Source organism: Scylla paramamosain, chromosome 11 (assembly GCF_035594125.1).
Source record: "Scylla paramamosain isolate STU-SP2022 chromosome 11, ASM3559412v1, whole genome shotgun sequence".
In the NCBI taxonomy this organism is placed as follows: Eukaryota; Metazoa; Arthropoda; class Malacostraca; order Decapoda; family Portunidae; genus Scylla; species Scylla paramamosain.
Genome location: NC_087161.1, coordinates 10,956,191 through 10,979,451, shown reverse-complemented (window position 1 = coordinate 10,979,451; position 23,261 = coordinate 10,956,191). Strand labels below are relative to the sequence as shown.

General features: G+C 41.9%; 1 protein-coding gene across 10 annotated transcripts in view; it reads left to right on the top strand.

The window, feature by feature from the left end:
- The window catches only part of LOC135104938 (thioredoxin domain-containing protein 16-like), a 428,690-nt gene that overhangs the window by 60,918 nt on the left and 344,511 nt on the right, over positions 1-23,261 (top strand). For 3 of the 10 annotated variants that reach the window (XM_064012733.1, XM_064012736.1, XM_064012735.1), the window contains 2 exons: positions 13,233-13,754; positions 14,866-14,951. In XM_064012733.1, coding sequence (XP_063868803.1) covers positions 13,233-13,754; positions 14,866-14,951 — 608 coding nt within the window. Of the gene's footprint in view, positions 1-2,791; positions 3,315-3,723; positions 4,148-12,148; positions 12,562-13,232; positions 13,755-14,865; positions 14,952-23,261 lie in introns of those variants that run through there. The other 7 variants (XM_064012729.1, XM_064012728.1, XM_064012734.1 and 4 more) reach the window with 6 other exon arrangements.

The following is a 23,261-nucleotide window of genomic DNA, read 5'->3' as shown; positions in this document are numbered from 1 at the left end:
TATATATATATATATATATATATATATATATATATATATATATATATATATATATATATATATATAATATGGGGATTGGGTGTTCAGGTTCATAATGGGTATCTTGGTTAATAAGACTAGGGAAAAGAGAATGAAGCAGCATAGAATTTCAAGGGTAATGGCAATAGGTAGGAAGACTTAGGTATAAATAAGATGGCATGGGGAGATATTGAATAACATGGTAATACCAGGTCTCATTGATATTTCAGATATCAAATAATTTGGATGTTTCTAAGACCAGGCCATTACTGTATTTACAAATCTCATAAATATCCAGTTTGTAAACAGAATTTACACAATTACAAAACCTCTAATTCTGGACAATACTTTTATTCCTTTATCATTTTGCAGTGGTTAAGATAGATATTTCAGTTCCTGATAGAATATTTGATTTTCATTTATCACCACATTAGTTTGATGAGTTATGAGGGCATTCATAGTTTCTTATCAAGCAACATTTTCTTTCAGATACAAATGAAAAATGTAAGATATTCATTATATAAGAAATCTTTGATATACTAAAACTTCCATAATCAGAAACCTTGTAATTCAAATGAACCTACAAACCAAATTTTTAAAGTGGATAGTGCATATTCTGAAAGTTTAAACTTCTGTATGTATTGCCTGCCTCCTTGACACAGGGCAACAATACATATTAAGAATGCTTATTTTCTAGTGTCATGGGGAGGAGAGAGGAGGAGGGGCAAGGTTTTTGTTATGTTTTTAATTAAGAGGTTCAGTTTAAATTGGGTATTGATTTTATTTTTATTTTGATTTTAGTTGTTGATATAAAAAAGGGAAAAAGTACTAGATTAGCTGCCACCAGTCATGGTTTCTGCTAATTAATTTTGACCTTGTTTTGTATAATAGCATTTTAGCCAGAGGTCTACAAGGCAGTGGAAAATTCCATGACAACCAGAATGAGTTTTATTGATGTTAGTTTCTAAGTAACAGTAAAGATTTCATATAGTTTTCCTCTCTGAATATGCACTGATATACCTAATAATTAATCTCTGTTATCCCAGAGTTGTGGGGACCCTTCTACTGCTATCTAATTAGTTCATAATAAATACTTTAAATGAATATTTTCCCCTAATAATATGAATGTGCTCAGAGTTCCTTAATTTTCATAAAACAGCATCCTAAAAATAGTGTAGATATTACATCAATATGTGTTTGTATTAATGGTGTATTACTATTGCATTGAAAAAAAATAATAATAATAATCCTAGAAATTCAGATCCTAAATTTTGGGTTCTTCCTTCCCCCCCCAAAAAAAAAGACCTAAGTAATTTAATTTAAAAGTGGATTTACATTCCTCTACTACCATAAAAAAAAAAGTCACCCAAAATGTTACATTATAAAATTTTGGTTTCTGTCCCTCTAAAAACTAAGAAAACAGAGCTAATTTGAGATGGGAATTTACATTTTTTCTCTCTTGTACCTGTCACGATGATGGTTGGTTAGCGTCTCAATTGATATATGTATATATATATATATATATATATATATATATATATATATATATATATATATATATATATATATATATATATATATATATATATATACACACACACACATACAAAAAGGTTATTTTCATATGACCATCACAAATAATATATATATATATATATATATATATATATATATATATATATATATATATATATATATATATATATATATATTGTTACAATGCCAGGGGGAGGGGTGGGGAGTGGAGCCTAGTAGCCACCACCACCACCGGCTGCTGTTGACCACCGTCTCAGCGTACGGGGAAGACAGACAGCAGTGTACCCCCGACGTCGTAACTCCTCCGGGTCGGTGCACGCCACTGCGGCGGGATAGGCCTCTCAGGGAATGCGCGAAGCACTCTACCTTGCCTTTTGCCGTTCTGCGACTCTCAGAGACTTTCCCAAGCACTCTAGCTAGGGTGAATAGATCATTTCCCTCTCCTATGGTCATAGCCCAAACCCACATACGTGAGCGTCTTTTAAGTCACTTAAAGGGAACCTGGAGGTCGTCAAGGAAACAATCTTTTCCTAAGTCTGGTTTATTCACAAATTTTCCTTACTCTTATTACAAATGTAGAAAATAATACTCAAGTTTCTTAAGTATCTATGCCTTTACACATTAAGGAAAAACTAAATTAACAAAACAATCACTTCTTGGAATAACTAAAATAATAATGTAACCTATTCTCCTCCCTTCATCTTAAATGAATAATGCATCTCACTGTATAATAAAATAATGAAACTTATCTCCTTGAGTAAATATAGTCCTCCCTACAGAACATCCGTTCTCTCTTTCTCTCTCACCTTCCGTTTTTTCCTACTCCCACAAGCTATACTATGCGATTATGTAACACTGCCCTCCCCTTTGAAAACTGAGCGTCCTCGCTCACATATTCTAACTTAGATATGTATAATCTCAGAATCCCCCATTACATAATCTGTGGTCCATCTAGGCGCCCGGTGGGTCCTTCGCGGTCGACCTTCTTCCACAGTCTCCTGTTCCTGGTTGGTACCATCCACAGCTCCAGTCCTCTGGTTGATGGTGTCGTCTTCTCTTCCAGCCAAGGGACTTTCCAAGGGAGCCGGTACTTCCCCAGGCGGCTCCTCAGTAGCGTACTCAACGTCATCATCAGTCATGGCCATTGGAGAAGAACAACCCAACTCCTCATCAGAGTTGGAAGCCTCAGCGTCTCCCGTGTGGATGTGGTGTTTAACGAGGTCTGTACAACCCAGGTCGTGGTCCCCTTTGGAGAAGACGTCCGCATATCGTGACAGCAACTGCCCTACCTCCCCAGCCTGCTCCTCCGTTAGGCAGACAACACTCCGCTGCCATAAATCCTGCAGGTGTGAGGGGACCTCCGTGTCACAGACCCGCGGACCACTGGGCATGACCTCCGTACTCTTTTCTCGTTGCACCACTTCACACGTACCCATCAACGCACCTTCCCGTACATCCCGTGGCTCGGAGGAAAGATTGGCAACAACCACCCGTACTTCTTCCTGTTCTGGTGGTACTAGAGTCCGGCCGACGATTACTCCTTCGGGCAGAGATTGCTGTGAGGATGGACTGACCAGGCCTTCACCCTCCATCATCCTGCTAAGACGGCAGCGGAGACTGGCTTCGGACATGGGGGGAATGCGAGTGGCACATGCCGTCAACACTCGCACGTCACTGCCTCCCTCCAGCAGCGGCACCTTCCTGTTACCGATCCCCATTGTCATGTCCCCGAAGTCCAGTACCGCCTTACTCTCCTTCAGGTAATCCAGGCCTAGAAGGTTCTCCTCAAGGTCAGCCACATAAATTGGCAGGGTTTCATCCACATCCCCAACAGTAACCTTTGCCTGCACTGGACCCTTCAGCTGCATACAATGGCCCGTCACGCCACTCAGCTGCTGTCCTGAGGGTTCAAGGTCGGCCGCCACCGTGTCCTCTCGCAGGAAAGTGCGCTCCGCTCCCGTATCCACCGTCAAGTTACAGGGTTTATTGTCCACCTGTCCCTGTACCTGCACGGAATGGGAGCCCGAAGTGCGGCACTTTAGATGGAGTGGGGCCTCCTGGGTGACGGCTGGTTCAGGGCCCCTCCTTCCAGCCTGGCAGAGTTTCCCTTATCCTGTGCCGTGACAGTCGGTGGAGCGGTGGGGCAGGAGCTAGCTAAATGCTCCTTCCCGCAGTGCCAACAGCAAGGGCGGTACTGATACTGTCCAGATGCACTCTTTCCCTGATTCTTCTGAGGACAGTATCTCTTGCTGTGGCCTGGCTGTCCGCACCCAAAGCAGTTCCCTCGAAACTCTCCTGGAGGTGGGGACTGTGACGTCAAGGGGGGAGACCTGCGCCCCCTCCTGGCCCTGAATGGTGCTTGCGTGTCAGGGTAAGAAGTCACTTTCCGGGGAATACTGCGCAGGATTGATTCCAGTTCCAGACCCCTGGCTAGAGCCTCTTGCAGAGATTGTACATGAGCCTGCTGGATGTAGACACGGATCTGCACATTATCCACCGCGTCCACAAACTGATCCCGCAGCAGAACCTGCACCATGTCTTCACTCGCTCCCGGATACGCCCTTCTTACTAGCACCTCCAGGTCCTGCGCGAGGTTAGTTAGAGATTCACCTGAACCTCTTGTCCTGCCCCTGAATCTTGCGCGGTACACTTCTGTTTGGTGCTGGTGTCCATACCTTCTCTCCAGGGCGGCAACCACTTTACGGTACGAGGCATGATCAGAGGCTGGTAACTGGTTCAACACCTCCAGTGCTGGTCCCTTCAGTGCCCCCACCAGCTGCAAGGCTCTCTCAGTTCTGTCCCAGCCCCGAGCACTAGCCAAGAGTTCGAACTGGGCTCGATAGGCTTCCCAGGAGACAGAACCGTCAAACTCTTGAAGCCTTTGCCTTGGCAGCCTGTGACGCCGACGGCGAGTGGAACTAGCAACACTACCGGGTGGCGAAGGGGAGGAGGGACAAGAATTTGGTGGTGATAAAGGCTTGAAGCTCACAGGTGCAGCCCCACCACATACTGGCCATTCTTCCCCCTCACTGTCACTTTTATCACTAGGAGGTGCACTGTTCTCACTGGGAGGTTCACTTTTCACCTTACCAGCCTTTCCTCTTGACGAGTTGGCGTTTACTACAGCCAACTCTTGCCTCACATAGTCTTTCAGGTCACTCACAGCACTGTCCACTTTACTTTCCAGTTCACTAACTTTGTCTTCCACTTCCTTACACTGTTCCACAGTGAAAGACTTTGCTTCGTCCAGCACCCTTTGAGTACTTTCCCCGATGTAATTTTCCAAACGTGCAATTCCAACACTCACAGTACCACGTTGTTCCTGAACACTAGTGTCCAGAGCTTCCAACTTTTCCAGTATGAGGACCAGTTTTTCCTCTGGGTTGGCCATTTTCGCTACTCGGTCAGTCACAGTTTCTTTCACTCTAGACTCATTAACTGTCCTGTCCCTGCTGCCTTACGTGTTCTGGCGTCACTTAACACTTCACGCACTGACATGGTACATCCTGGGCACTCCCCGATGTAATTTTCCAAACGTGCACTGTATGTCCTTCAGAGTCGCTGTGGTAAATCCTGGGCACTACATATCCTTGGCTCCTTCCATGGGCACTACACCGGCAGCAGCGTCCACTTGACCCCACACCTGACACCAGTGTTACATTGCCCGGGGGAAGGGTGGGGAGTGGAGCCTAGTAGCCACCACCACCACCGGCTGCTGTTGACCACCGTCTCAGCGTACGGGGAAGACAGACAGCAGTGTACCCCCGACGTCGTAACTCCTCCGGGTCGGTGCACGCCACTGCGGCGGGATAGGCCTCTCAGGGAATGCGCGAAGCACTCTACCTTGCCTTTTGCCGTTCTGCGACTCTCAGAGACTTTCCCAAGCACTCTAGCTAGGGTGAATAGATCATTTCCCTCTCCTATGGTCATAGCCCAAACCCACATACGTGAGCGTCTTTTAAGTCACTTAAGGGAACCTGGAGGTCGTCAAGGAAACAATCTTTTCCTAAGTCTGGTTTATTCACAAATTTTCCTTACTCTTATTACAAATGTAGAAAATAATACTCAAGTTTCTTAAGTATCTATGCCTTTACACATTAAGGAAAAACTAAATTAACAAAACAATCACTTCTTGGAATAACTAAAATAATAATGTAACCTATTCTCCTCCCTTCATCTTAAATGAATAATGCATCTCACTGTATAATAAAATAATGAAACTTATCTCCTTGAGTAAATATAGTCCTCCCTACAGAACATCCGTTCTCTCTTTCTCTCTCACCTTCCGTTTTTTCCTACTCCCACAAGCTATACTATGCGATTATGTAACAATATATATATATATATATATATATATATATATATATATATATATATATATATATATATATATATATATATATATATATATACAGTAAAATCCCTCTCATCCGGCATTCGAGTATCCGGCAGCTTCAAGTATCCGGCACATTTTTCCCTGAGCCTTAAAATCAATAAAAAATCAATGTGTACTCGTAAAATTGATTAAAATTCCCATGTGAGGCATACTTTGTCCCCTCGCCACCAGAGCGCACTGCTTCGCGCCACCCGCGACCCACTGCACTGTGTTTACTCAGTGACTCAGTCCCGCGTGTGCACTGTTTATTGCCTGACGCCTTCATCATGCCTAAAGTTTTAGTAAAGAGGAAGCGTGTTGTGCTTACACTTAAGCAGCTGATCAGATAAGCTGCTGATTAAGATCAGCTGATCTTTGTTATGGTAAGATGCGTGAATGTAGGGTGGTGATTGTGGACATAATTTCACTTCTATTCAAGTATCTGGCAATATTCAAGTATCCGGCATATCAGCGGTCCCGTTGATGCCAGATAAGAGGGATTTTACTGTATACTGAATTTGATGGCTCATAAGACGTATGGGTTCATAAGATGCACCCAGTTTTGGCAGACATTGAAATGAAAAAAGATAAATGCAGATTTAAGCTGTCAATATGAAGTGAAGGATTTCACTTGACATTTAAAGACTCACATGCAATTAGATCATTATTAGATCCCAATATTTTGCATTTAAAAACTTTAATATTTGCTAGTAGCCTACGTACCAATCCTGTTGTGAGATGTAAACATGTACCTGGCATATGGCGTCGGCAGTGATTGTTAGAGACTACAGGAGTAATAAAGTTTGTTCATAAGAATGTTAAAAGATGGGTGCAATTTTAATGGGGAGTTTTCAGAACTAAACTGCTAGATGTCGTTGCTGCTCATCTAACTGTAGGAAAGAGCTAAAATATTGTTGTAGTAAATCCCAGGTGTGTAAAGATGCATAGAACATTGATCATCACGATACTATTGAAATGATGTATCGACTTTTCAATATTCGGTATGGATAATATTGAATGTGGTCAAATTATTTTTTTTTTTTGTGTGTGTGATTACCGAGTAAACTGCTAGCATTATCTTAAATAAAGCATATTACGAGTATAATAACTTGATTTGGACAATGAAAAAAATAAATAAATAAAAATCACACTGTACTATATAGTATGACACAACCTACTCAGTGACATAGTGATATATGGCTCTTTTTTTTTTTTCTTTTTTTGTGTGTGTGTGTGGGGGGGGCGATATAAGCATTCCTCTCACGAAGCAAGTGACAAGGCAAAGTAATCGAGAACAAAAGCAAACATCTCTCAGGCAATCCTGCTGCTGTTGTAGTGTCCAGCTCCCGTAATCCATTGCTTAGGATGTAGTGGAGATTGGCACCGCAACAACATTCAACTTCTTGCCCAACAATGTGTTTCTTAAGTTCAACCAGCACGGCCGAGTCAGGTGTTTGTATTGGTTAGAGATACAGCATTACTATCGCCAGGACACTCGAGTTGCCAATTTTTTCTATTAAAATTGCCGTTTCCATAAACTAGGAAGATCTATGTAATTTGGACTTTTGACTGTCACAGACATGTTGCCTCTATGTTTACTGTCGTCTAGATTAAGACGTTTCCAATCAAGAGTGTATTCATTTGGAATTTTTTCCCAAGTGCCAAATCCAAAAGTCCATCATCAGGAGGCACCGTCTCAGCCCTAACAGACTAGGGAAAACTAGACGAAAAAAAAAAAAAGTGTATTCATTTAGAAATCTTAAGATGACCAAATAAATCTAAATGCCGATTCACTAAAAAATCAACTTATATACATTTGTTCATGAAAAGAGTTTGTGTAGGAGGGCTAAGTGAAACGAGGTGGAGTGCGTGTCCTTTACTGAAAGTCCCGAGGCCGACCGCCGATTACAAACGGGTGGTGTGTTGCCGGTGAGGCCGGCCCAACATATCTTACATATCCTACATCTCCCCTCCAAGATAATACAATGGGCATGTCACATACATAATGAACAGTGTAGGATCTGACAAAATAATGAAACTAAAGCAGAGACTTCTGTGAGCACAATAACATAGATCCTATATAAGAAAATAAACAAAGTAATGGTGAGGACACTCACAACAAAACTGACCCTCATGAAAAGGCACAGATGCATGCCAACACACATGAGCACACACACACACACACACACGTGCACACATTTCATTGTGAGGACATACCAGGGACATAGTCTGCCATCCATGCCAGCTGCCTGACACGCCGTGCTGGGCAAGACACAGTGTCCTGCTGAGCGATGGGGTGGGGCCGGGGTTAGGAAGGGGAGGAGATTGTGCCTGCTGGGGCCAGCGAGGCACCTCGCACAGGCCGCAAATGCCGGCGGTTGCGTAATGTGAGTCGTCCACTTCCCTCCAGCTTGACTGTGTACTGACAGTGCAGCCGCACTTCAGTGACAACGCCACGCCTATCCCACACCTTCGTAGACGGTTCCTGAATCCACACCTGCGTGCCGAGCGCGAGAGGGGGCAGAGTTCTTGGCATTCCCTGCCTGTCAATCCATGCCTCTTGTTGCCGCGCTGCTTCACACTCTCTTGCCCGCAACGCCTGCCGCCAGAACATGTCTACCCTGTAGTGGTGATCGTGGACTGGCACACCGTCCCGTAGTTGCCTGCCCATGGCCATTTGAGCTGGTGACTTGTTCACGCCCCGCAGAGGCGTGTTCAGGTACTGTAGCAACACCACCGCAGCTCCGTCAAGTGTCCAGGCTGCCTCCAGCGCCCGTGTTGGCCCGCAGCAGCCTCTTGGCGGACTTCACTGCAGCCTCCTCTCCACTTCTCATCTCCCAAAGAAGTTGCACATCTCCTAACTGGTTAAGTTAGTTCCCCTGTCCGTGGAGACTGATTCTGGAGCGCCCCACTGGCTGAAGTATCGCGTAAACACTGACGCAAGTTTGCTTGAAGTGGCACTGCTGACAAAGTGTGCTATTTCGAGCCAGCCGGTGAATCTGTCAGTGTAAGCCAAGTACACATGCCCTTCAAGCTGGAACAAGTCAGCCACGGTGTGTTGGAAGGGATACTGAGGTGGGGGTGTGGGGCTGAGGGGCTCGGCAGCTTACGAGGGTGTGTGCATTGCAGACGGCGCAGGAGTCTCTGTGATGCTGCAGATCGCCCTCCATGCCGGGCCAATACAAAGCTTGCCTCGCTCTCCTTAACAACCCGTCCAGCCCTTGGTGGCCCGCATGAAGGTTCGTCGCCACACGTTGTCTCAGAGCCACCGGTATAACCATGCGCACTGACCCCTGCCCGTAGGTGTAAGTCACCAGGCCTTGCGACACCGCCAGCCTGCCCCTGACCGTGTAGAACTGATGCAGGCAGACCACCTCTTGTGCCCAGTGTGGGTTCCAGTCTCCAGCTGTTACCTTCGTGATGAGTAGCTGATAGTCTGGGTCATCAGCAGCCGCTTGCAGCACTGTCGCGCTGTCCATGACTATCTGCTTGCCACTGTCGAGTGCTGCCACTGTCGCAGCCACCACTGCGACCTCTACTACACTGGCCTGCTCTTCATCCACAATGTCTGGTGGTGCGCATATTGCCAGGTAGTGAGACAGGAAATCTGCAGCGTGGTTGCGCTTGCCAGGCAAGTATTTGATCTGAAATCTATACTGCAGGGTCTCCTCTTTCAGGGCAAACAGTCTTGGGTTAACCACGTCCTTCAGCTCCCTGTCCCCCAATAGCTTCACCAGCGGACGATGGTCAGTTATGATGAGAAGATTGGGGCACCCAAGGAGGAATAGGCGGGCTTTGCGAAGGCACCATGCGACAGCCAGAGCCTCGCCCTCCACGGGCACGCAGCCTGTCTCCGCAGGTGTCAGGTGACAGCTGCCACACAATGCCAAGCGCCACCCACTTTTGCAGCAGAAGGGGGCTTCTCTCATGGGACAGGAACAGTGCTGCTGCAGAACCACGAAGCCAATGCCCACTTTACTCCAGTCCGGCGCCACCACAGTAGGCCTATCCTTGTTGTAGAACGTCAGGCCCTCCTTTGCTAGTCTGCAGATTACTTCCTTTGCCCGTTCAAACTTCTCCTGAAGGTTGACGTCCCAGTAGACTTTTTTTCCCTGTGGTTTATGTAGAAGCTCCCTGAATGGCTCCATGATTGGTGCGGTGGCCAAGAAGGGCGCCAGCTGGTTAACAAAACCGTGCCAGGAGTGAATATCTGTTAGGGAGTGCTGGGCAGGCATGTCAAAACTTCTCAAAGCAGCCAGCCTCTCCTCTGTGGGCTTGTAGGTGTCCCACCCTATGTGAAATCCAACAAAGTCCACCTGCCTCCTGCAGAACCTGAATTTTTCTGGCTTCAAGGTCACGCCCTTCATGGCACACGTTTCTAGAAAATCATAAGTGTGCCAGAAAGCATCCTTCACACTTGAATCAAACAGCAGGGTGTCATCTACACACTTGAACTTCCTCGGGATCCCCGCAATGGTGACGTCAAATTTTCTGGTGTAGGCGTCAGGGGCAGCACAGTGCCCCATGGGGGTCCTGCAGTACCTATACCTGCCCCACGGGGTAATAAATGTGGTGAGTTTCCTGCTATCTTCATGCAGTTTCACTTGGTGAAACCCCCAGTGTGCATCAGCGGTGGTCTTGTAAGTGCAATGGGGGATGCCGGACACCATATCAAACGGTGTGGGAGTGTGGTGGGTCTCCCTCCTGCAGGCCATGTTAAGCTTCTGGTAGTCAATGGTGTGTCTCAACTGGCCTCAACTTTTTAGCGACCACCACCATTCTGGCACACCATTCTGTCGCTTCTCCCACTGGTACTGGCTCCAGAATCCCCTTTCTTACATCTTCATCCAGCTACCTCTTCACCTCCACCTCCCAGTGTCTCGGCACCGAAGCTGGTACGTGGCAGGCGTGGGGTTTGGCGCCTGGGAGCAGGTGGATGACGTGTGGCTCGCCTTCCATTACTGGCAGAGGGCTTCTATCAGTGTTAAATGTTGACCCAGAAAACTGGTGGAGAAGCCACTCCTCCAGCCGTGAAGCGTTCTCTTCCAGAGGCGGGAAAGGGATAGCCGTAGGTTGCGGAGGCGTACTATCAGCTGGTGTGGGGGCAGCAGGGTCGCCAACATCGGCAGATGCCCCAGTTACAGGCTGGTGTGGGAAGTCAGCGTGTACCAATCCCAGATCCTTGCAGGCTTGTAAGGAGATGTAGCACCAGGAGGCGGTCTTCATGACAAAGACGTCTTGTGTTGTGGCCCTGTTGCCATGTCACATCATGCAAGAGAATGCGCCCATGGGATTGAGGCTCACATTTGCCTCGTTGCGCAATTTGCGGCGATGCGCTAGTGACGCCGTCTCGATGCCCAGCGTTGCCCGCAGGCCTGGCCCCGCCACACACACTTGAGCCCCTGTGTCTGGTACCACTTGTATCCTGGCCGACTTCCCCTCCTTCTGTGTGTCGCTGACAGTCACCCAGATATATGGCTGGCTCTGGGCTTTTCCTGTAGCGGCAATCACAATGCTGGAGGTTTCCAAGTCCTCAGCTGCGGCCACTGTTTTGGTCCTGCTCTTGCACAGGCTGGTGAGATGTCCTGTCTTGCCACGGTTAAAGCATGCCAGTTCCCCAGCAGGGCACGAGCCTCTCCCGGGCTTGCGCATGGTCCCACAATTACCACAGCAGGGCTTGCTAGGCTGGCGGCGGGTGGCAGCGACCGGAGGTGGGAGCTCATCTTGCCGTGCGCCCGGCAGTGGTGTCACTGCCACCACCGCCACAGTTTCCCGCCTAAAGTTCCTGCCAAAACTGAGGGAAGCGGCGTCCCTGTGAGCCGCCTCGAATGCCACACAAAACTTGTGCAGGGAATCCACATCATGAAACGTTTCACACCTGCGAAACATTTCCTCTTTTAACACCGCATTCTCTAAACCACTCACCAGCTTGCGGAGCAGCATGTACTCAGACAAGCCACTGTCACAGTGAGGACACTTAAAGTCACAATCTGCCGCACACTGCGCTGACCATGCAAAGTATTCACTGATAGACTCACTGTGCTCCTGGTTCGCCGTGAAGAACTTACACCAGTCGGCCGCCTGGTTGGTCGCCTGGAGAGCGATGCGGCTGATGGCATCCAGTGCCTCCTCCACTGTCAGGGCCTGCCACTCGTCCGCGGTGAACCTGGCATCCAAGGAGCATTGCAGAGGAGGCGTGCAGTGGAGGTGAATGTGCAGGACAACCTCCGCTGGTGCCTACCTGTTCAGGTCCAGCCAACATCGCATCGAGCGCCTCCAAGGCCAGAACACCGCGGTGGACATCTCTACATCGCACTTCTCAGGAGCTGACGACCGTGGGGCTGCAGGGTGATAAGCAGGCCGCGTTGCAAGCTGCTGCTGCAGGGAGGCGATGGCTTCAGTCTGCGCCAGGAGAAGTTTCTGCGCCTGCTCCAGAGCTGAAGGGGCCCTGTCTCCCTTTCTATTTGCTATTTTGTCCCATGATATGACATTTAAGATAGCACCAATCAGGAGGAGACAGCACATGGCAAAACAAACATGAAACATTATAAACAAACCAGTAGTCAGATGTACAAATGTGGAGTCCTGTATTTAACTCAGTGTGTTTCACATTTCAGACAGCAATCATCAAGGTAAGACACATCCCTTATAAAACATTCTTACAGTGTAATATTTGTCTTCATAATAGAAACAGTGTCTGGATGACAGTGACTAGAAGTACATTGGTCACCATGATTCTGTTTGCTGTGGTGAGAAAAAAAATATTTTACACATTTTAGACATTTCATTTACTTTCTCATGTAAAAAAATATTTTTGATCAATTTCACTTCCTAGAAAAATTAATTGCTTCTTATTATTCATTATCATCCATGTGACTTTAACAACTCTTGATTTATTTGCCCAAAGCCTCATTTAGCATTACAGTAGTAAGTCTTTTGCTAGACATGTGTACAATGTACTGTACATACAGTATCTGTGTAGTCTTAGGAATTATAAGTAGGAAACAAATGGATTTCATAAGGTTGCATACATATTAAGCCTTGAAAGTTAAATATCTCATGTGTACATTCTCTCTCTCTCTCTCTCTCTCTCTCTCTCTCTCTCTCTCTCTCTCTCTCTCTCTCTCTCTCTCTCTCTCTCTCTCTCTCTCTCTCTCTACAGTATCAGGGGTATGTCATCCTGTGCCCTGAGTCTTTTTCACTAATTTGAATGACTCATTCCCTTGCCATTTGGAAGTCACCCCTATAATATTGTGTATCAAGGCTGATCTTAAAATTATTCTCATATTCGATTTCTTCACAGGTAAAATGAAGCTGTTTGTAATATTAAGTTTACAACTTCTGATACTTACTGCTCAAAGCCAAAGAATCCTTGGCAACAAGAATAGCTTGTCTTCCTCTGTAGAAAGGGACAGCAACAAGGCAGAAGGAAAAGAATACAGTAAAAATTCTCATCAGAACAAAATACGGGATAAAAGGCCAACTCAAGATGAAGTTGCTTCCACCCTGACCCTTACTGAAGTAAAAGAACATGACCTCCCAGTCCAATCCTCACAAACAAAGATCTCAAGTGAAGAAATTCTCATCACTCATAACCCTCGTGAGCACCAGTCCACTGAAGGCAACCAGTACAAGAATGCATCTCCTTCATCTAAAGGAAAAATGTCACATCATGATAGTGCAAAACCAAATGAAGAATGGGACCATCCAAAACCCAGGCAGGGAAAGGAGAAGAGGGATGCTGTCTGGACCTTACATGAAGATGGGGACTTTGAGGCTTTCACCAGCAGGACCTCAGTGGTCATTGTCTACTTTTACAGAAACAGTAAGATTAATGAAGGATATTGCATACTTTATTTATCACATGGTATTATCATATAATTCACATCTTATGCTACCTTGTTATATCTATCTTTGATGAAATTATGTACCTTGAATATCTTGAACTATCAAGTCACTAACTAAATCCCTGACTAAAGAGGCCCATTACAATTTTTTTTTTTTACATTGATAACAGCATTGTTATGTTTTGCATAGATTAAGTAATTAATACTGTTGCAAGAAAATTTTCATGTTTTCCTTTTCTAACTGATTTAGTAAGCATGGGACAAATGGTTAATAATATCATTCATTCCCATTGAAAATTTACTTTTATTTTGTCAGATTATCCATGTATTTACATTTTTTATCTCCTTAACTTGAAAAGTAAAAAATAAATAAATAAATAAATCATAGGTCATAACCAGAAAGTGTCTTGATTGTAGTGTTTCCTGTAAAGAAAAAAATGTCCAAAGTCAAGAATACTTGTTTTGTCAAATCTAGTTTGGTCCTACTCACAGAATAAATAATTAGCTGTCCTCTTCTCATTCATACTTGGAATTGCTCGCAGTTGGCAGTATACACACAATCGAGTAGACTGCAATAAAAAAAAAATCTGTTTCTCACTAAGGGATTAACTGAATTTTGGGTTATACATAACCTTTTCTCACCAGTTTAATATTCTTGAATCTGAACTCCTTTGCAGCAACATGAAAAACTGGAAAGCCAGTTTAAAAAGTCTTATGTTTCTAAACTTTTAAAGAGACCGAATATTCGTCCAATTGCAAGTGACAAGAATGATTTATATAAAACTTGCTTTCAGTACAGCTTGTACAAGATTAAAATGCTACCATGACAACATTAGCATATTGCAATCTTAACATGAAAGACAGTTATGACATATATAGTATGGAATTTTCTTCCCCTTTTGCTTTTGTAGGGTAATATTCTTTGCCTTATTTCTCATCCTTTCAACAAATGGAATTATTTTTCTTTGTGAATTACACATTTTAAACAGTTATGTGCCATTGTGTCCTTATTTTGGAATGTAGATTTTATTCTACTGTATTTTAATTTTAATTCTGGGAAGCCTTACTAAATAGATTTATACATGACAGGTGGATCAGCAGCCCTTTTGAGGTTCTTACGGGAGTACAATAAATCAGCACAAGAATTGCTGCAATACAAAGTTTTGCTGGCCACTGTAAGTACCCATTTATTCTTTCTCTAGCACATGATAGTACTGATGTCATTCTGTAATATATATTGTAATTTGTTATTTTATTATTAATGATGAACAAACTCCCATTCCTCAGTTATAATATACAGTTTACTTTGAAATACTTTCTTACTTCACCTACAGGACATTCAGTCATAATGTATATGTAGTTAAAACACAGCAGGATATTTTCTTGTGGATCAGATAGTGTGGTTATTTTGAAAGTGTGAATGGTGCACAGTCATATGTGTGGGCTATAGCAAAGATGAATTTTCCCCTTTTATTGTTTCTTCTTCCATCACAAGCATAAAAGTTCAGCCATTGAGAAGTTGATATACATGTTTTTATATACTATCTTGCACTCTTCAACAATGAAACTAAATTGGCATCACTTATTCCAGTGAATTATAAGATCATCATAACTTAGCTTGGTAAGTGTGTGATGATCGGAGTTCTTCCTAAGCTGTGCTTCCCAGCTTTGCGTGGTCATGCGTGACTGACGGTGTGGTGTTACCAGTATTCAGATTTCATCGAGGTTGGGGATGAGCACTTGATTTGGCGGATATCATCAGTAAAACAACCATTCAAAATATAACATTGAATTAGACCATACAGATGAATCAAGAACAACCAAAGAACATCCTTGTCAGACATGTGGAGTAGTCCAACCAGCAGAGCAACATATTGTACCTGTACAAAAATGTAACCTTAGACTTACCAACATGATATATATATATATATATATATATATATATATATATATATATATATACAGTCTGTGTCCTATCAACCAAGGGACATTAATTAAGTGGGATGGGCAGGCAAGCATGACCACACAAAGCTGGGCAGCACAGCTTAGGAAGAATTCTGATCATTGCACACTTACCAAGGTAACTTATGATGATCTCATAATTCTTCCACAGCTGGCTGCCCAGCAGCATGATGTCATGCGTGATTATTTGTAGCCCCATCCCCAACCAAACAACAACAAACTTTTTGAAAAAAGGACAAGTATATACCTATATATATATATGTATATATATATATATATATATATATATATATATATATATATATATATATATATATATATATATATATATATATATATATATATATATATATATATATATATATATATATATATATTACATACAAATACAAGATCATACATATACATAAAACTATAGGTGTGTTAGAAGGAACTTAACACTTGAAACAGCCCATTATCTGTTCCCTGCATATGAACTTAAAATGGTTTCTCCAAATGTACCCACAGTCAAAATGATCTTGTTATAATGTTTGGTAAAAGTGGATGACACCTCCATCCAGCTGCCTTTTTTATACTTTCCCAGGCCATGCCTGTTTTAAATGCCTTAGAAGTGGATGCAGACTTTACTGAATATGCATTAAACAAATCCTTACTGATCCCAGATTCTCTCATTATATCTTTGACCTATCTAGTAATTGTGGTCTTGGATGTTGGGCCAAAAGGTTTCCTGGTTGTTAACAACAGCTTATTCTGATCTGATCTTATTCTCAGTTTGCTCGTTAATTGTAAATATGTTCTAATAGCATCAACAATACATAAATCTTTATTCAGTGGGAATGCTTTGAAACCTATGTTCTGTACATGATGTCTGACATTAGATGTTTTAAGTGGATCTCCAATTTTAAAGATGATCTCATTTTTATTAAGTGACATATTCCTGATGTCCAAGCAATTTATGGTTTGAAACCATTGGCCAGATAAAATGAGAAGCAAACCTGCTACTTTTTTGGTTAAATTTGAAAGTGATAATTGATTATTGTTTCTCCAAACATCAAATGTATTTAAAAAGACATCAGTTGTAAAGTTACTTCTGGGCAGTTTGGAGTGCTGTTTTGCTGCTGACTTCATAAGTAAGAATACAAACTTGTTCTGACCAACAGGGATTCCATTGATTTTTGCCACTGTAGAAATAGCTGACCTGGCGGAATTGAGACTACTGTAACTGTACCCAGAACCATCTGCCTTTCCTTCATTAAATAATGTGAATAAGTGGTCCAACAGTTTGTTTACAGGGGGAGAAAAGGGATCAACTTCCTCTCGTAAACAAAACTCGTTCCATGCTTTGTTGTGCCTCCCATATGCCTCAAGTGTTTTCTTGTTCCAGGCTTTGAGTAGAAAGTCTGTAACCCTTTCCAAAATTCCTGACCTGCAGAAAGATTCCCTGACAGAGGCAATACTGCCAACTGCAGATTCCTGATTGGATGGCCCCTTTGTGGATCCTGAGGCAGATACAGGCACTTATGAGGAAGAAGTTGAGGGGCATCCCGCAGAAGGCGAAGGGCCTCTGCAAACCATGGTTGAGTTCTCCATAATTGTAGTATGGCTAAAATTGATGCCTTTTCATCTCTTAGTTTTCGAATGATGTCTTTTATGACCTTAAAGGGAGGAAAAGCATATAGTAAAGAATTGTTATTCCAATTGATTGAAATGAAAAAGCATCAGTGCCTAATGCCTCAGGATCAGGTTTCCAAGAATAGAAAAGTGGTAATTGAGTATTAATGCGAGTAGCAAAAAGATCAGTAGTTAGTTCTCCATAAATTCTGCAAATATCATTGAAAATTGTAGGCATAAGTCTCCATTCTTTGTTGAAATCTCTCTCACGGGAGGCTAAATCAGCGGTAACATTCAGAGAACCAAGGATATACTCAGCTGATAATTCTATGTTTCTTTCATGAGCCCACTCAAAACTTCTTCAGTCACATCCAACAAGTGTTGCTTAATGCATCCACAATTATTAATGCTTGCAACAACTGTAGTATTATCTGATTTTATGCAAATGTGTTTATGTGTGACATCCTGGAAGAGAGTCTTCAGACCAAAAAGAACAGCCTTTAATTTCAAAATATTTATATGGTCTTTCTCATAGGCAGCTCAGTGGCCACCAGTAATGTTGTCACTGGCACAATCTCCCCAGCCAGACATTGAGGCATCTTTGGTGATAACTAAGTCTGGGCCAAGCGTATGTGATGATCTGATACAAGAATGAATATTAGTTGTCCACCAGTTTATGAGACATTTTCTCCGCTTATCCAAATACAGTAAGGCATCATAATCATAATTACTTAAGACTTCATTCCTTAACACTTCCAAATATTTATATGTTAAAGGAGCCCAGTGTACAGAGTCTCCTGCAGCAACAACATTGCCAATAAAAACAGGAGAGAGTGATAGAAGGGAGACGGAGAGAGATGGTCAAAATACACAACCACCAATTTGGATTCATGAGGGGATTGAGCACTGTAGATGCAACATTTATTGTGAGACAGATACAGGAAAAATATCTAGAAGGAAACAGAAAGATGTATTGGTGTTTTGTGGACTTGCAGAAGGTGTATGACAGGGTGCCTAGGAAAGTATTGTACTGGAGTTTGAGAAAGAGAGGAGTGCCAGAAAAGATGATAAGACTAGTGAAAATGATGTATGAGGGAGCAAAACAACAGTGCAGACAAGGTATGGGGAAACGGAATCCTTCCCAGTTGAAGTAGGACTCCATCAGGGATCAGCTTTGAGTCCTTTTCCCTTTCTCATAGTGTTGGACACAATGAAGATGGATGTGAGAGACAATGAGGATTTGTGGGAGTTGCTGTTTGCCGACGACCTAGTCATCATTGCAGATACGGAGGAAGAGTTACAGGAGAGATGTTTGTTATGGAAAGGCAACCTGGAGAGAAAGGGAATAAAAGTGAGCACAAGAGACAGAGGTAATGGTAAGCAACAGAGAAGGTTATGAAGAAGTAAATGTAACATCAGAGGATGGCATGAGATTGAAGCAGACAGAGTTCAAATACCTAGGATCAGTAATTGCAGAAGAAGGAGGAACAGAAAAAGCAGTTAGACAAAGAGTAAAAGCTTGATGGGAAAAATGGAGGGAAGTGAATGGAGTAACCTTAGATAAGAAAATACCATTGAAACTGAGAATGAAGATATACAGAAGTGTGTTGAGACCAGTACTTTTGTATGGTGCAGAGACATGGTCTTTAAGGAAGAAAGAGGAAGGCATTCTGGAGAGAACGGAGATGAGGATGATGAGATGGATAGCTGGCATTTCACTGTTAGAAAGGAGACAAAGTGAAGATATAAGAATGTGTGGAATTTGTAATATCAAGGAGAAGGCAAGAGAAGCTTGACTAAGATATTTTGGACACGTGATAAGGAGAGAAGAGGATGAACCAGTGAGGAAGGCAATGATGGTGGAGGTTAGGGGGGAGAAGGAGGGTTGCGATACAGAGAATAAGATAGAGAGACGTAATAAGGAGTGACATGAACAAGCTGGGAGTGCAAGAAGATGATGCAATGGATAGAAACAGATGGAGAAGGATAACTTGAGCAGATGACCCTGCAATACAGTGGGATTAAGGTCGTATGAAGAAGAAGAAGGGCATTGGAATCAGATTCCGGAACCCTCGATTCTTTAATATTAGACAGAATAGACCATTGTTCTGCCAACATCCTGGCTTTCTTATCATCAAGAACCATACATAAATAAGCCCTGATGTTCTTAGCTAAAACCTCTGTAACAGGAGTACTATTAGCATCATCAATATCAAAAACTGCACCTAAGCCACAGCCAACAACCATGTGTTGATTTTCAGCCAAAGGAAACCCTACAAACTCCTCTACCAAACTAGTAGATGCCCCAACATTAACTTGGGATGCAACTTGTGAGGACTGGAAGGTGTCTGGGTATGAAGCCCCCCACCATCAGGATTATGTGATAAATCCTGAGACACATCAGGTTGGTTTACATAATCCACATCTTCTGCACTACTAGTGTCACTGTCACCTAAATGTACTGGTTCCTTCCTCACCTTCTCTTTTGTCAGAGCTTTCACCAAAGCTGGTAATATTTTCTCAACCACAGAACTGCAGAAATTATCATCCGGCTCAAGTGTCTGAGAAGAGCCGGAAATATTGGTGGTTGAAACATCCTGTCCACCAGAACCATCATCTTCACTATCATAAGATAAACAAGCAACCTTCTTATTCCAATGAATTAGTCATTTTATCCAAATTTTGTATAGTTCTTCATTTACATTTGAACTTACTTACTGATGTGCCATATCCCGTAGGACGTCGGCAAACATGGTTTGCCACTGCTCCCTGTCTCTAGTCGCTTGTATCAACCGAACTGCAGGCATTCCTCCTTCATTCACTCACACCAGTCCATCCATGTACTTCTGTCTAGGTCTTCCTTGTGGTCTCTTGCCTTCTACTTTACACTTTAAACACTTTTAAACACTTTATTATGTTTGTCTATAATACATAATAAGCTTAAGGTACAATTAATTGAAAGACAAACAGCCCCTTATGAAGCACAAGCTTTTTGGGCACACTTAATATCTACTTAATACTGAAATGTAAAACAACACTAAACTAAAAATTTAATTGAAGAAAATGTAAAAAAAAAAAAAAATAATAATAGCAATAACAAAAGATTTAGGGATAAATGGCTTTGCAAGAACAGGAAGGAAAGAAGAAAAATCATAATTATACATGAGAAATAGAGAAAATTGAAGTGGAATCTGATTATAAACAAGCAAATATTAGTTTAGAGAATAATTAAACAAACAGAAATAAATATGTATATATACTAGAGGTTATAAACTATTTTAGTTACAGAGGATATGAACTATTTGGTTACAATACCAAGAAACAAAATAATTGATATTGATAAAAATTGATTGAAGTACAAGATGTGTCAGTATTGAGACAATAAATATTCTTTTAGTTTTCTCTTAAAGATATTTACGCTTAATGAATTTTTTATATGTGACAGGGTGCTATTCCATATTTTGGGACCTTTATACATTAGAGAGTGTTGGTAGAGAGTTAAGGTATGATGGGGAATCTGTAGAGAATGCCTGTAGCGTGTGGAGTGGTTATGAGTTAGGGTCAGGGTATTGTTGTTGTTGGAATTTATCAATTTGAACATGTATGATGCAATAGAGAAGTTTGATAAGTCAGAGAGTTGAAGGATTTTCATAAATTTAAAGAGTGGAGGTGTGTGTTGGAGGAAGTCACTATTAGTCATGATTCTAATAATTTTCTTGTGGAGGATGTTTAGATTTTGTAGATGACATGGGTAGGTAGTGGACCAAATTGGATTACATGTACAGTAGGTTAAGTGTGGGTATATATGGGCATAATACATGATTTTCATAATTTCCACTGGAACAAAGATTTTTTTTTCAGCAATAGAGCTATTGATCTAGATAATTTTAGGCAAAGGTTTGATATGTGATATTTAAAGGTAAGATTATTGTCAAATGTGACTCCAAGAAATTTTGTCTTAGAAACTTGCGTGATATCTTTATCTAATATGGTAAGTCTAGGTAAGGGTTGGTATTTGGTGGTGGTATTTGTAAATAACATGTAGAAAGTTTTAGCTGTGTTAATTGTTAGGCGATTTGCAAGACACCATTCAGAAAAGGCAGATAATTCTAGGTTGGCTCTGTAGATTAGGTCAGTGGGATTATCACCAATCATGTACAAGGTAGAGTCATCAGCAAACTGTATAGTGTTGAAAGCAGTAGAGGCATTGCTGATATCGTTGATATATATCAGGAAAAGAATAGGGCCTAAGATGCTACCTTGTGGCACGCCAAGATGTATAGGTTTGATGGTTGATTTAGAGTTATTGTAGAATGTAAAATGAGATCGGCCAGTTAAATATGATTTGAACCAATTTTCCACACAACCGCGAATACCATAGTGAGGTAATTTGTCTATTAGAATGTTTGGGTCAACTGTGTCAAAAGCTTTGCTGAAATCAATGAAAATGGATATTATAGACTTATGTTTATTCAAGGCATCGTGTAGATCAGAGGTAAACACATTTATAGCGTCAAAAGTATTTAGTCCGGGGCGGAAACCAAATTGCCTATTATTTAAGAGTTTTTGTGAATTGAGGTAGTTCATGAGGAAGTTCTTCATAATGATTTCAAATATTTTAGAGAACACTGGTAAAATAGAGATTGGTCGGTAGTTTGAGATATTAGTTTTACTTCCCGATTTATGGATAGGGATAATTTTTGCCAGCTTGAATCTATTAGGGAAAACTCCATCTTTTATTGAATCATTGAATAATTTTGAGAGTGGCTCTGCTAGAAGATTTTTGTTCTCTGATTATTTTCACAGGTATTTCATCCGTAGGGCATTTTTTATTTTTTAAGGCAGAAATAGCTTTTACTATGTCATTTCCTGTCACTATGGGAATATTCATGGAATTTAGGAAATTACCTCTGAGATAAGAAATGTGTGAGTTTTGAGCTCTAGGAAGCTGGGAGCTAAGTTGAGGTGCAATTTGTGAAAAATAGGTGTTGAATGCATTTGAAATTTCATGTGGAGTGTGTAGGACTGTGTCATTATAGTGTAGTGTGTGGGAGACTGTCTTGTTATTATTATTAATGTTTTCTATTTCGGTAATTAGTTCCCAAACTTTTTTTGTGTTAAGTCTAAAATTTTCAAACCTTTGTAGGTAATATTCAGATTTTTTGCATTTTATTAAGTTATTTATATAATTTCTGTAATGTTTGTAGTGGTCCATTGTAATTGACCCTAGTTTGTACAGCTGATATTTATGTTTTGTTGAATTTATTAACCCCTGTGTTAACCAAGGCTTACTTAGTCTTTTGGATGTGATAGTTTTGGTTATTTTGGGGAAGCAGGAATAGTATATTTTATATAATTTATCCAGAAATATGTCGCAGTTTGTGTTTGTGTCACTGCTAGTGAGGTAGAGATTCCAGTCTGTATTTGATAGGGTCTGTGTGAATTTCAACCGATTTACTCTATTTTGTAGCCTAAAATCAACTTTGTGGTGAATATTGCACACTTTATCAGAGACTGGAATATTGATAAACACTGGAAGGTGGTCACTGATAGGAAAGTGGAAAATTCCAGAAGAGACTGGTTCATTGAAGTTTGTCCAGACATGATCCAATAAAGATGGGGCTGCAGTTGTATTTATGTCTGAAAATCTTGTTGGTCGAGATATATGTGGGAAGTAATTGTTTGATTGCATAGTTGTAATGAAAGAGTTAGTAGGAGGGTGTGACACATGTTCAAGAAGGTTTATATTGAAGTCACCTATGAGTATATTCCTGTTGTTTGTGAAAAAGTTATTTGAAAGAAGATTATCAATATATGCATTAAATTCATTTACTTTAGCATGTTTACTATTTGGTCTGTAAATACAAGAAACAGAGTAGGAGGTAGTAGGTAGGATAATTTTCACACTACAT